Raw genomic sequence first — 14793 nt, 5'->3', positions numbered from 1 at the left:
ACAGTGAAAATTAAATGTCAGCCTTGAAGGGCACATGGAAACCTTAGCCAAAACACATCAGGTGGAAGTCCCCCCAACACACACACACAGGGTAGGGCAGAACCAGAGCTCTGTCCTGGCCTCCTTCCTGCTCTTGCCACTTGTTCTGCACGTTGGAACCTGGAAAGGGGCAAGCAAGCCACAGATGCAGGAGACTGTCTCAGGCAAGCAAACACAAAATTAGGGGGAAAAGGTTTCTACTTGGAGCAGAGTTCAGCATGTCCAAGTTTTATGGGCCAGCAGAATGCAAGTAAAACTTGGTACTTTGTCCGTGACAGAACCTTGAATACCTGATCCCCTGATCCCATTTCCCAAGTGGAATTACAGACATGCACTACTGCTCCCAGTTCTAATTTTATTTGGAAAAGTTTCAAACACAGAGAATAACTGAGAAAAAATATGCCAATATATATTGTTTGCTTTGAAGCCAGCCTTGGCTACATAAGTGAGACCTTGTCAGGAAGGAAAGCAGGCATGCAGGCAGGAAGGAAAGAAGGCAGGAAGGAAGAAAGGAAGGAAGGAAGGAAAGGAGGGAGGGAGACAGGAAGGAAGGAAAGCAGGCAGGCAGGAAGGGAGAGAGGGAGGGAGGAAGGAAAGAAAGAAGGAAGGAGGAAGGCAGGGAGGGAGGAAGGAAGGAGGGAGAGAGGGAAGGAGGAAAGTAGAAAGGAAAGAAAGAAGGAAGGGAGGGAGGGAAAGAGGGAAGAAGGGAAGAAGGAAGGAGGGAGGGAGGAAGGGGAAAAGGATGGAAGGAAGGAAGGAAAGAAAAAAAAGGAGGGACAAAGAAAGGAAGGAAGGAGGGAAAGGAGGGAGGAAGGAAGGGTGGGAAGGAAAGAAGAAAGCCAGGCTTGGTGGTGAACTTTAGTCCCAGCACTTGGGAGGCTAAGGTAGATGAATCACATTGACTTCCAGGTCAGCTTGGGCTAGAGCAAGGCATGAAGCCCTGCCTAGAAGACCAAAGGGGGAAAAACCACCTATACAATGGTAAATTTAATGTGTTTTGTATTTTCCCACAATAAAAAAAAATATATAGAAAAAAAGCCAGGTGTGCTGGCGCATGCCTTTAATCCTAACACTTGGGAGACAGAGGTAGGAGGATCTCTGTGAGTTCAAGGCCACCTGAGACTACATAGTGAATTCCAGGTCATCTTGGGCTAAAGCAAGACCCTACCTCAAAAAAAAGCTGGGGCTGGAGAGATGGCTTTGTGGTTAAGGTACTTGCCTGCAAAGCCAAAGGACCTCGGTTCAATTCACCAGGACCCACGTGAGCCATATGCACAAGGGGCCGCATGCATCTGGAATTCATTTGCAGTGGCTGTAAGCCCTGGCCCACCCATATTCTCCCCCCCTCTGTGTGTGTGTGTGTGTGTGTCTTTCTCTCTCATAGATAAATTATATACACATATATATTTAAATAACCAAAAAAAAAGTTAAATTGTGTTTCCAGAAGGCTGCTTTCAAAAGTGTGAATTAAAAACCAGCTGTGGTGGTGCATGCCTTTAGTCCCAGCGCTCAGGATGCTGAGCTAGGAGGATCACTGTGGATTTGAAGCCAGCCTGGAACTACACAGTCAGGTCCAGATCAGCCTGGACTACAGTGAGACTCAAAACAACAATAATAACAAAAAAAAAAAAGGTGTGATAAAGATGTGGCACATTTATTCAATGGAGTTCCACTGAGAGGTAAAGAAAAATGAAGTTATGAAATTTGCAGGAAAATGGATGGATCTGGAAAGGATTATACTAAGTGAGGTAACCCAGGCCCAGAAAGCCAAGCATCTCATGTTCTCTCTCATATGTGGATCCTAGCTGCAGATGATTTGGGTTTCTGTGTGAGAAGGAAAAAACTCAGTAGCAGAGGCCAGTAAGCTAAAAAAGAGATAGAAAGGGAAGTGAAAGGAAGGGAGGGGTAATTAATAGGGTGGTATTGTATATATGTAAGTAGAAGAATAGATTAATGGGGGGTGAAATGGCCCAGAGTAAGGTCAGGGGAAGAGATCGAGTAAAGGAAAGATGGAGGGAGGGCTAATCAAAATCTAAAAGGATATAAATAAATCATATGGAATCCTCCGTTTTTGGACAATGGATCACTCAGGAGCCATAGATTGTTGCTAGAAAATTTTCAGCGCCAGGGATGGGCTAATTTCCAGTGAATTTTTGGCCAGGGAGGTTCCTGATGCCTCCAAAATATTATAGGCCATTGTCAAGGCCCTTGGTTTCCCACCAGGAATATATGGTAAGACACTATTGCTGAAGACTCCACATACTTGGGCTGCAAGGCCACTGAGAAATCCTGCTGGAACTGAGCTGATAACCTCCTCCATGTAGACCAGCTGAGAGAAAGTTGGAAGAAGCCATTCTACATGCAGTTCAATGGGAGAAAGAGTATCAACAGTGAAGATACTCAACAGTGAACACTGCAAGCCTTATATTTGGCCAGCCAGACCAAATGAGCCAATGGGTGCAATAGTGGCATGTCTATCATGGTGGAAACCAACTGCCCTCTAATTGAACTAGAGGCCCGCTCCATGGGAAGGAATACATCCCTGATACTGAAAATTTTAAATGGGTAGTCATGAGCCCTAGGGGATTAATGTCTGGATAAATGTATATACTATGCTTATCAAACTGCCCAGTAAGCACTTCTCTTAATATTCATACTCTTATATTAACGCTACTCTCACTTTGGGTAGAGAATCTTCTCTTTTCAGATGGCAGTGACCTTGGGATGACCCAGAAGGTATCATGGTGCTGGGAAGCAGTGACTGGAGTACTGAGTAGTATCTCGACCACACCTTCCAAGGCTCAGGGTCTAATGCGGAAGAGGTGGCGGAAAGAACATAAGGAAGGGTAGGACTCCTTACAATATCATCCCTTCAGACATAAGATGGCCTGGATATCCATGACCTCACAGTGCCTGACACTACCTACACAAGACCATCATAAGAGGAGGAAAAGATCATGACATCAAAATAAAAGCGAGATTGACTGAGATGGGGAGGGGATATGATGGAGAATGGAATTTCAAAGGGGAAAGTGGGGGGAAGGAGGGTATTACCATGTGATATTTTTTATAATCATGGAAGATGTTAATAAAAAATGAAAAAATATATAATTAAAAAGAAAAAAAGTGTGAATTAAATTTTGACCAGAATGCTAGAGCGACCATGTCTGGCACCTGGTGCTAGCTAAAAGCTTTATGTCTACTAAGTCACTCAGCAGTGCTATGTACTGTTACCAATCTCATACGATGGGAAATTGAGGTTCAGAGACATTAGTTAGCATGCCTTGCATTGGAGGCAGTGTGAACTTGTCACATTGTAGACTAAAGCCTCGGCCCTGGGGGCCACTTATTCTGAGTTCCCACCCAAGCAGAAGCCCCCACTGTTAAGGCCATGGAGGCACACCCTGAGTGGTTTCAGGAGGACGTGTAGCCTCCACATCCCAGCCCCCAGCTTCCACCGCACCCTTGAGGCTCCTCTCCCATTCCCTGCTAATTGCCCTTGGTGAGGGCACAGCCACGGGGCTCAGCTAAATTGGGGCCCTTGGTCTTGCGAAATGAGCCACACCCTCATCACAGTGAGGCCGAAACAGACATGTGACTTGTGGGAGCAATTCAGGCAGGTGGTCATCTCCTTCCAACGCCACCAGCCAGGACTTGGAAGGCATCGGAAGAAGTCCGAGGCTCCTTCAGCTTCCCCAAGTTCATTCTGAACACAAGGCTCACAGGGTAGGCCTTCCTAATGAGGTGATTTCACTTGGGTACGGTGGAAGTCAGGGACCACAATTCATAGGCAGAGACGGATGGTCCCCTCCCAAACCACGGGGGCAGGTCTCCCCGCCCCGCCCCGCCCCACCCTCCAGCCCCGCCCCAGACTGATGGTGAGCCCCAGACGCCGCGCGAAGACTGTGAACCTGCTCCAAGCCACTGCAGTAGGTGAGCCCCCGGTGCTGGGAACAGGGGAGGGACCAGCAGCGAGGAGAGAGGCTTTGTTCCGGCCCATCAGTCTAGGAGTGGTCCCCCCAGACCTCCCAGAAAGGAGACACACAGTGGCGGCCAAACTTAGCATCTCTCAGCAAGTGTTTGAGCAGGGAAGGTGGGCATCATGGGGCTGCAGGGAACAAATACTGGCACGTGTGAACCCTACTAAGCTCCTACTAAGACATGCCCAGGAAAAGGTGGGCGCCCGACCTCAGCTCCCAGTTCCAATTCCCCCAATAACTTAGACTGGTGTGGGGTGGGGTAGATGCAGGTGCTGTGTAAAAAAGGAGGATGATTTTCAAAGTTCAAAAAAAGTAGAAGTCTGAGTCCTCCCATGCTGGGGACTGATTTTTGCACTTCTATACTGGAAGAGAAAGGGCGTAAATTAATATTGTGATGGGCCAAACTCCCAGATGGCATGAAACCAAGACAGTGTTTTTGGAGACCCATTCGAGCATCCCAGGAGACAGAGAACCCCCTCACCCCAAGTGACTCATAAATCTCCCGTGGTTGGGGTATTCCCAGCTAGTACCACACACTCCTACCACCAGTATTGGGTGGGAGGGAGTGACGGATAACTGGTCTTCAAAGAGGGGCTGCTGAGAGCATGGGAGGCTGGTCACAGTTTGAGAAAAAGTGATGGAGGAATGTGGGAGTGGGCACTGCTTAGCTGGGTGTGGTCGTACATGCAATCCCAACTCTGGGAGGCTGAGATGCGAGGATTGAGAGCGCCAGGCCATCCTAGGCTACATAGCAAGACTCGGTCTCAAAGGTGGGGGGAGGTTGTTTGAACGGGTGAGACAGAGCTTTGAATGCCATGTGTGGAACCCAAAAGACCACAAGAAAACCTGTAGAGCTCTGAGCGCCGGACCCCCTGCCAGGGCCCCTGGGCTGTTTCCACCTCTCTGGCCAGCAGATTGCTGTGGCCCTCCCTGCTCACCAGGGTTACAGTTTCCCAGCTCCCATCCAGAAGGGGCTCCTGGAGACCATCCCTTTGTGCAAACAAATGTCATTGCTAGTGAGTGGGCCACCCCTTTTTGGTATCCAGTCCTGGGGGTTGGCTCCCAGCCCAGAGAGGTCTGGGCATCAAACAAAGGGTAGCTGCGACGCTGCAGAAATCAGAGAGTATGGCAAGGCAGGTCAGTAAGCTGCTTTCGTTGTTTTTGAGACAGGGTAATCTTAGGTAGCCTAGACTAGTCTCCAGTTGGCTTCCTATCTGGGGATGACCTTGAACTATTGATTCTCCTTCCTTGACCTCCCAAGTGCTTGGATTATAGGTGTGTGCTACCATGACTGGCTCACTTTGCTTTTGTATGTGTGTTTTCTTAGTTCACACTGACCAAGCCTGTGGCCTCTGCTGTCTCTCTCCTGCCCCTGCTGGATGGATCTAGGATGGGCCCTTGGTGTCACTGCCTTCTCTACTTCCTGGTACCTGAGTTTCTGGAGGGGAGGGGAGAGTTCAGGGAAAAAGGCCAGAGAGACCCAAAGTTGCTGGGATTCCAATGTGGGCCACCCACATTACGAAGTCACTGCAAAGGTTACAAAAGATAAGCCCATGGCATAGAAATAGAATGCAAGTGCCCATTAGGTGCTTTGTGTCTCGTGTTGTGTTCACTTATGGGGGGGGGGGAGTTACCTAAGATCACACTTACTGAAGAGTGTGAAGATTACACTGTACCCCTTCAAGCACACAGTAGGCATTCAGTAACCACACACATGGGGGGGGTACCTGCTGCAGCACTCACCCATCTTTTATCTCAGTTCAAGAGTCTCTCTGGGGCTTTCTCCACCTCTCCAGATCAATCAAGGAACTCTTGGGTCACAGGTTAGTATGAGGAGCCCCCCACCCCCACCCCACCAGCTCCCCATCCCCTATCGCAGTTGTCCTATGGTCCCAGTTGCACTAGCTTAACGTGCAAAAAAGAAGGAAGCGATACTTAGTTCAGACTCCACCGTGGAAGGATCCATCTCATTCCCGTTGTACAAGAGGGCCTCCAAGGAAGCAGGATTCACAAGTCATAGAGTAGTCCTGTCCAGGCCCCAAAAACTCCTTGCCCAGGGTCTTTAGCTTTTGCTTAGGCCAAAAGGGGGAGGCGCCCACGTCCTTTCTGCTATGGATTCCAGCCCCAGATGAGGTGGTGCATACCTCAGACAGGCTGTGCAAGTTCCCAGAGCAGCACCTGAGCTGGTGGGAGGCCCAAGAGTTCTGCGAGCAGCAGTTTGGTCACCTGGCGCTGGGACCCCCAGAAAGTGCCCTTGCTCCACGCCTGCGTGACTCGGTCTGGATAGGACAAAGAGAGGCCTCTCTACGAAGACCTCCGCAGAGGCGTGAGTACAGGCTCAGAGGCTGGGGGCCAAGGAGGGAGACAGAGGCTTCGGAGATGGGAGCTCACCGTGACAGTACTTTGGGGATGAGGTCGGAATAGCCGCTCCATTTCCATGGCTGTAAATAGAAATACAGGTTAAACTGGGCCGGGGACCTGGGACCTCTGTTTATTTCTCTCGGACACTCCACATTCCACGAAGGGTCTCTCGCAGCTGCACCAAAGGGCAGTGAAAGGTGGGTGTCGTGCAGACAGATGAGGACACTGAGCTTCCGGTCTGCTGGTCCTTTACCGCCCCCCCCCCCCCCGCAGGAGTGCGCACCACGGCCGCGCTGGTGTTCAGCGAGAGGAGCGCGGAGCGGGCGGCGCGGCTGCGCACGGCCCTGCCCGCGCTGGCGGAGCTCACGGCCTGCGTGCACGTGCAGTGGGACGCGCGCGCCCCCGAGGCGGCCACGCTCTTCTCGGTCGCGGCGCCCTCGCTGGCCAATGCGCTGCAGCTGCGGGCCTACGCCGAGCCCGGCGGCGCCGTCCGCGCGGCCCTGGTGGTGCGCGGCCACCACGCGCCCTTCCTCGCCGCCTCGCGCGCAGACGGCAGCTGGCACCACGTGTGCGCCACGTGGGAGCAGCGCGCGGGGCGCTGGGCGCTGTTCGCCGACGGGCGGCGGCGCGCCGGGGCGCGGGGACTGGCCGCGGGTCACCCGGTGCCAGCCGGCGGTGTCCTGGTGCTGGGTCAGGATCAGGATTCTCCCGGTGGTGGCTTCTCGGCCCGTGACGCCTTCAGCGGCAATCTCACCGATTTCTACTTGTGGGACCGGGCGTTGAACACCGCGCAGTTGCACCGAGCGCGGGCCTGTGCGCCACCTCCAGAAGGTCTGCTCTTCCGTTGGGACCAGGCTGCACTGGACCTCACGCCCTCGCTGCAACCAGCGGTGCGTGTGCGCCTGCTCTGTCCAGGTATGACCAGCCGCCAGGACAGGTCCCATCCCTGTGGCCGAATCACCGACCCAGTTACCTCCAGTTCTATTTTTGCTGACCTGGCCCTGCCCAGTTCTAGGCACACCCTCTCCAGGCCACCGCTGCTGCGATGTCAGCCTCCCAGTTCTGGTAGCCTAGGGGCGTGGGCTCCTCTCTCAGTTCTCACATCACATAGCCCCATAGCTCAAAGACGTTGCACACTGGCTCCCAATAAGATGTGAAGGTGCTTACAGGGCCCTCATAGGTAGGGAAGGTCACTTAACCCCCTAGGGAGGACCAAGGTATGGTTTTGACACCTCCACTACTTTGACCAGTGCCCGCAGAAGAGTGTCCCACGTGGAACCCAGGACCCGGCACCGAGGGCTCCGAGCTCTGCTTGCAGCCACGGCCCTTCTGCTGCTGCTACCGGACAGGTGTGCCCTAGATGTGGCTCTTGGCTCTGCTAAAGGGCGAGGCAGTGGAGACCCTTGGAAAATGTATGGTTGCAAAGCCTGGAGATTCGGAATCTTCTCCAAGCTTCAGGGCAGTGGGGCCACACAGTCCTAGGGATGAATCCCAGCTGTGTGATCTTGAGCAAGTGATTTTGCCATTTTGTACCCCAGTTTCCGCAACTAGCACACTGTAAGGCTCCATACACCATTATAGATGTGCTGTTCCTCACCGGGACAGCACATGAGAGTGAATGGATCACAAAGCAGGTGGACTTCTCTGGGCACCAGTATTACCCAGGGCCCAGCCTGGCACCTACCCTTTGCAGAAACCTATCTACAGCTTCAGGACGTCCAGTCATGGTCTGGTCAGGATGTTATCAACCGAGTCAATGCTTTGGCCAATGCCACTGTGGTGAGTTCCTCCTGGGAGACTGTAGAGCCTAGGACACTATGGGCCAGCCTACTGCACCTCAGTTTCCCCACCTCTAAAGGGGCACCCACCTGATGTGTCTGCAGAGATTCAGTTTGTTCCTGCTTCTATTTTGGAGCCTTTTCAGAGCTGGAAGCTTGACTAGCACCTTCCAAGAAGACCCTGACAGTGCCTAAGTGTTGCCCCTGAAGGGTTCCTTGTAATAGCTAGACAGGAATTCAGTGGCTCCTCTCCCCACAGCTCCTTCCGAACCCCCTGTCTGAAGCCCCTGGGGTCCTGTCCCTGGATAAGACTACCAGCTTCCTGGGACTCCTGGAGAGAGTCTTGGCCCAGGAGACAGCTCCCCTGGGGCCTGCTGCTCTGTTGGCTGTTGTGCACTTCCTGAAGAAGGTGACAGCCCTCCGGTCTGAGGAGCCGGAACAACTGGCAGGGCCCTGGGAGCAGCTGGGCCAGGGTGTCGTGTCCGTGGCCAGCCTGGTTCTGGAGGAGCAGTTGGCTGACTCATGGCTGTCCATCAGCGGGGTGAGGCCGACAAGGCTGGGCAGGGTGGGAGCCTAAGTTCGGGACTGGCCTTGGGGCTGGCATGTTGTGCAGCTGTGGGTGATTCAACACTGGGTGTTCCCATGAGAGAAGCTCATCTCTGTTGCTGTAAATAGAGCTTCCACTTGAATAGCACCACACGTAGTTAAGAATGATATGAAGAGCCACTGGTCAATAAGAGCTTTCCCCATATCCAGCAATCTGCCAGCAGCCTCAAGTGGGGAGTTTTCTATGCCGAGTGGTTGGCTCATCTTGTCCGCCTAAGCAGCCAGATATTCTGCAGAACAGAAAGTTGCCATTGGACAAGAGAGGCTGTTGGAAACCTTGTTTTGGCAAAAGTGGCCATAGGCCTGGGAGTGATCAACCCAGAAAGAGGGAGGGAACGAGAGGTCATATTTGCAAATCTCTGGGGCTCAAGGAGCAAACAGGTTCCCTTTGTGGTCACAGGGGACAGGATTGAGAACAGGGTATAGAGTTAGGGTGGAGATGGCACAATCCAGGGTGCCAGCCCCATGGACTGTTTCACTGGGTTACGTAGTGAGTTCCCCATTCAATTAGGGATCTGAGACACTGTGGTAGATTAGGTAGATTAGCTGGATTTAACCTCAGTCTTCTTCCTGCAGAATGGGGATGCTCATAGAGCACTCCTCCCATGGTTCGTGTGTGTGTGTGTGTGTGTGTGTGTGTGTGAGAGAGAGAGAGAGAGAGAGAGAGAGAGAGAGAGAGATTTTTCAAGGTAGGGTCTCGCTCTAGCGCAAGCTGACCTGGAATTCACTGTGTACTCTAAAAGTCACAGTGATCCTCCTACCTCTAAGTGCTGGGATTAAAGGTGCCCTCATGCCCAGCTCCATGGTTCTTCTTTTTTTTATTTTTTTAATTTTTTAATTTTTATTTATTTCTTAGAGAGTGACAGACGCAGAGAGAAAGAGGCAGAGAGAGAGAGAGAGAAATAATGGGTGTGCCAGGACCTCCCACCACTACAAACAAACTCCAGACGCATGCACCACCTTGTGCATCTGGCTAACATGGGTCCTGGGGAATCGAGCCTTAAACCAGGGTCCTTAGGCTTCACAGGCAAGTGCTTAACTACTAAGCCATCTCTCCAGCCCTTCCATGGTTCTTTTTTTTAAAAAAATTATTTATTCATGAGCAGAGAGAGAGAGAGAAATGGGCATTCCAGGGCCTCTTGGTACTGCAAACAAACTACAGATGCATGTGCATGTGCCACTTTATCAGGACTGGGGAATCAAATCTGAGCTGCCAAGCTTTGCAAGCAAGCACCTTTAACCACGGAACCATCTCCCCAGCCTGGCTTTGTTTTTTTCTTTTTCTTTTCTTTTTTTTTTTTTTTTTTTTTTTTTTTTGGTTTTCGAGGTAAGGTCTCACTCTAGTCCAGGCTGACCTGGAATTCACTATGGAGTCTCAGGGTGGCCTCGAACTCACGGTGACCCTCCTACCTCTGCCTCCCGAGTGCTGGGATTAAAGGCGTGTGCCACCTCACCCGGCTTGTTTTTTTCTTGATACTGTTACAGGTTTAGCCCTGAGTCAGAGTGAAGAAGTAGGTGGCCACAGAGTGCTCCAGTCAGCAAACCAGGGGGCGGCAGGCGCGGAGCACTGAGAGGCCTGTGGTTTGACTTGGGAGACCGGGTTGGAGAGGTCAAAGCCTAGGGCAGGCAGAGCTTCAGACACCAACCTGGGGACCTAGGAAACAGTGGGGTGTGCAGTGGGGAGGGAGCTGAGATGCAGCTGCAGCTCCTCCCAGGTGACTGGCGGACCTATGGCTCTGGTGGCAAGCGTGCAGCGCCTGGCGCCCCTGCTGAGCACTGTGCTGACCTCCACGCGGCCTCGAATTCGCATCCAGTACCACCTTGCCGGTGAGCAATCCCTCACACCCACAACTGGGCTTAGATGCCACTCCTCAGCCTGGTCCCTGAGAACTCAGTGTCTATACCACCTTCGTGCTATTGCTGCCCTCACCCAATCTGTACCCTCTACCCAGAATATGCCCTTTCTCCCTTGATCTTCTTGTAGCTTACATATTTTATGAGAGACAGAGAGACAGAGAATGGGCATGCCAGGGCCTCTAGCCACTGCAAATGAACTCTAGACACATGTGCCATCATGTGTATCTGGCATACATGGGTTCTGGGGAATCAAACCTGGATCCTTAGGCTTCGCAGGCAAGACATCTCCCCAACTCCTCTACACTTCAAACCCTACTTGAGCATCAACTCCTCTAGGATGCTTTCCTGAGTGGGTTTGAGTTCTCTCTTGATAGGCAGTTATTCTCTCCTCAGTTACCCTAACATCTTGAATGCATCTTTGGTTACATGTGTGGCAAGTGAATAATAGCATTGTCCCCCTCCTCCTGATGTTCCTTGAGTTCCAGGGCTATGAGTCACCACTGCACAGGGTCAGGCCCCAGTTCACAGTCAGTAGGATTTGTAGGTCCAGTGGGGCCCCCTATGGTGGACTCCAAGCACAAACTCATAGCCTTTAGGTATCCACTGGCTTCTGTTGGCTCAGTGGCATTCAGGTCTTTGCCTCCTGCTGACCCCAACCCAAAGGACTCTAAGAAACCAGATTTGCCTTGGGTTAGTAATCAAGTCTCTCTGACCATGAATGATGGCCCCTCCTAGACCTGGGGCAGGGAGGAGAGAGGGTGACCTTCAAGCTGGGCACTGCAGAAGAAAACCCTCCTTCTTGAAGTCCAACCTCACCCTATTTGATCCCAGGGCTGGAGGTACAGCAACTGCGTTTGAGGGAAGCCAGCACTGGGGGGCACACATTCACGATGCCCGCCAGGCATCCAGAGGGGCCGGGCCACATCCACATCTCTGCAGGTGAAGTGAGGCGGCTCCTTCGGAAAGGTGGGTGAGGACAAGGGCTGGCCAGGGCCCGTCATGCTCTGGCTCTGACCTCAGCTATGCTGCTTTGATATGTGAACTCATCTCATGGTGCCTCACTTTCCTCATTGCACGAAGGACTATTAAGTCTTGATTGGCAGGTGGCTATGAGGGCAGGAGCTCCCACTACATACTCGGGTTCACTTAGTCTTCTCTACAGTTTTCCTCAGAAGTGGCAGGGGTGGGGAGGAAGTCCCCTAACCCTGAAGCCATACAGGAGTGGATCAGAACATGGGACAGACAAAGGGGTTTGGAAGAGGCGAGGTGTATGGCTGGTTGGAATTCTGACTTGGTCACCTATTTGCTGTGTGATCCTAGCAAAAATTCATTTGCCTCTCTGAGCCCCTATTCCCTTCTGTAAAATGGAGCAAGCATTTAGCTTCCAAACCAGCTGGTGGTGCAGTCATCTCATGGGGCCTTGGGACCCCTCTCTGCCAGGTCTCTCTGAAGTCATGGTGATCTATAGCTGGTTCCCCTCAAGCATCTTCCAACGTACGCTGGGGGCACATCACCTACATCCCCAAGTCTCTAACAGCTCAGAGGACACCATCAAGACTCAGGGGTGAGTAGACCACACACAGTAGGCTATGGAGGGCTTGTGCCCTTTCCAAGAGAAGGCCAGGCCTCCATATCCTCGCAGAATCCCCTCTCTGCTGGGCAGGATCCCAGGGTCCCCCTCCCCACTTCTTGGCCTATAGAAAGATCCTGTTGTAGCCTGAGTCACCCCACCCCATGGTGATCCGAGCTTCAGTGCTGAGTGTCAGAGAGACACAGGCTTGCAGCAAATCTCTGAAATACGACTGAACCCCAGGGCCCTGATCAGGCCCACCCCAAAGGACAGACAGATACACACACACACACACACCACCACCACCACCCACCCACCCATCCACCCCATCTCTACCATAAGGGCCTGGGTAAAATAACCCAGCCATACATGACCTCTCTCATGACTGTCCCCCCCACCCATAGCCAACCTTAAAGGTTGCTTTTGTCCTTACAGGTTCCTAAGCACCCAGGTGGGGTCAGCTGTCCTCTCGTCTGAGATGTGGGACTCTGTTGGGGAAGTCAGTGTGGCCGTGACCTTTCAACTGCAGCATCAGGCCCAGGTACTGGGTGGTGTGACATTTATCTGGGTCCCCCACCTTACGCTCTTCCACTCAACATTTGTTTAGAGATATAAACACACTCCAGAAAACACCTTTATCCCCAGTGAAACCCATTGCCTCCAGGGAAAGAGAAGGGAGTAACTTGCCACAGGTTTGTGGACTTCCTTCTCACCAGCTGCCATATATAATACATGATTTCATTGAGCCCTCCAATGATGTCTGCACCACCGGGGGAGACAGTGTGATTGCCCTGATGTCAGCATCAGGCTGTGTAACTCAAAAACCCAGATCAGGGAGGCAGCAAGTGATGAATGCTGGTGCTCAGATTTCTCCTCTTTTTTTAAACATCTTAAAAATATATTTTATTATTTATTTACTTAAGGGAGAGGGAAAGAGAGAATGGGCATGCCAGGGCCTCCAGCCACTACAGACAAACTTCAAATGCATGTGCCACCTTGTGCATCTGGCTTATATAGGTCCTGGAGAATCACACCTGGGTCCTTAGACTTCACAGGCAAGGACCTTAACCACTAAGCCATCTCTCCAGCACCAGATTTCTCCTTTCTGAACAGTTCAGGACCCCAGCCCATGAAGTGACACTACTAACAGGTAGGGTGGGTCTTCCCACCTCAGTTATTGTAATCTAGAAAATCCCTAACAGATATGGCAAGAGATGTGTTTCCATGGGACTCCAAATCCTGTCAAGTTGACAACCATCACACACACATGCACCCACCATCACCTTCCATTATCTCCCTCCCTCCTTCCTATCCTCTTCTTCCCTACAAATAGTCCTCTGTGATACATTTTTATATAAGTGCACATATATAGTTAAGTCGAGATTCCACACATGAAAGAAAATGTGACCTTTATCCAAGTATATGTTATTTCATTTAACATAATGATCTCCAGTTCCATCCATTTGCATGCAAATGACATGATTTTGTTCTTATTTGTTGCTGAGAGAGGAACTCCATTGTGTGTAAATAGTACATTTTCTTCGTGTGTGTGTGTGTGTGTGTGTGTGTGTGTTTTCATGTGCTACATGAGCTAGGGAGATAGCTTAGTCAGTAAAGTGCTTGCCTCACAAGCAGAAGAGCTGAGTTTCATCCCCAGAACCCATGTTTAAAAAAACAAAAACAGATAATAGTGGTTGTCAATCAGATGCTTTAAAAAAAAAAAAAAAAAAGCTAGGTGTGGTGGTACACACTTGTAAACCCAAAACTTTCTCGCTGGTCAGATGGAGTTTTTAAAAATACTTTTTTTTAAATTTTATGAGAGAGAATTGGTTCACCAGGGCCTCTAGCCACCTCAGTCGAACTCCAGATGTGTGCACCACCTTGTGTGCATGTGTGACCTTGTGTGTCTAGTTTACGTACGTTCTGGGGAGTCAAACCTGGGTCCTTAGGCTTCACAGGCAAGCACCTTAACTGCTAAGCCATCTCTTCAGCCCCCCCGCCCCAGTTTTTTTTATATTTTATTTATTTATTCCACCAAGAGAGAATGATGTAGATAAAGAATGGGTGTGCCAGGGCCTTCAGCTGCTGTAAATGAACTCGAACTCCAGATACATGCACCACCTTGTGTGTCTGATTCAGCCCAAAAACTTTTAAAGAATATTTTTATGTATTTGCAAACACACAGAAAGAGAGAGAGAGATAATGGACACTTCAGAGCCTCTTACCACTACAAATGAACTCCAGGTGCATGTACCACTTTATGTACCTTGCTTTACATAGGTCCTGGGGAATCAAATTCACGCTGACAGGCTTTGCAAGCAAACCTTTAACCACTTTAACCACTGAGCAACCTCTGCAGCCCTACAGTATGTGTGGGGAGGCCAGAGAACAACCTTAAGTTTCCTTCCATCAGACACCATCCACCTTTTCTGAGACAGCATCTCTCAATGGCCTGGGACTTGCCAAACAGGCAGGATTTGCTTGACCAGCAAGCACGGGCTTCCACACCATTTTTTTTTCTTTTCTGAGGCAGGGTCTCACACTAGCTCAGGCTGACCTAGAATTCACTATGTAGTCTCAGGGTGGCCTCAAACTCAACAGT

The 14793-nt window shown here is 51.1% G+C and overlaps 1 protein-coding gene across 1 annotated transcript in view; it reads left to right on the top strand.

The window, feature by feature from the left end:
- Positions 1-5360: 5360 nt before the first annotated feature.
- The window catches only part of Adgrd2 (adhesion G protein-coupled receptor D2), a 28091-nt gene continuing 18658 nt past the window's right edge, over positions 5361-14793 (top strand). The window contains exons 1-11 of the mRNA XM_045130444.1: positions 5361-5445; positions 5779-5842; positions 6142-6345; positions 6654-7295; positions 7631-7729; positions 8074-8159; positions 8418-8699; positions 10480-10591; positions 11453-11587; positions 12062-12185; positions 12627-12732. Coding sequence (XP_044986379.1) covers positions 5410-5445; positions 5779-5842; positions 6142-6345; positions 6654-7295; positions 7631-7729; positions 8074-8159; positions 8418-8699; positions 10480-10591; positions 11453-11587; positions 12062-12185; positions 12627-12732 — 1890 coding nt within the window. The 5' untranslated portion in view covers positions 5361-5409. The remainder of the gene's footprint in view (positions 5446-5778; positions 5843-6141; positions 6346-6653; positions 7296-7630; positions 7730-8073; positions 8160-8417; positions 8700-10479; positions 10592-11452; positions 11588-12061; positions 12186-12626; positions 12733-14793) is intronic.

The sequence above is a fragment of the Jaculus jaculus genome, chromosome 1, assembly GCF_020740685.1.
Source record: "Jaculus jaculus isolate mJacJac1 chromosome 1, mJacJac1.mat.Y.cur, whole genome shotgun sequence".
NCBI classification, from domain to species: domain Eukaryota; kingdom Metazoa; phylum Chordata; class Mammalia; order Rodentia; family Dipodidae; genus Jaculus; species Jaculus jaculus.
This window is presented reverse-complemented; position numbering and strand designations above follow the sequence as displayed.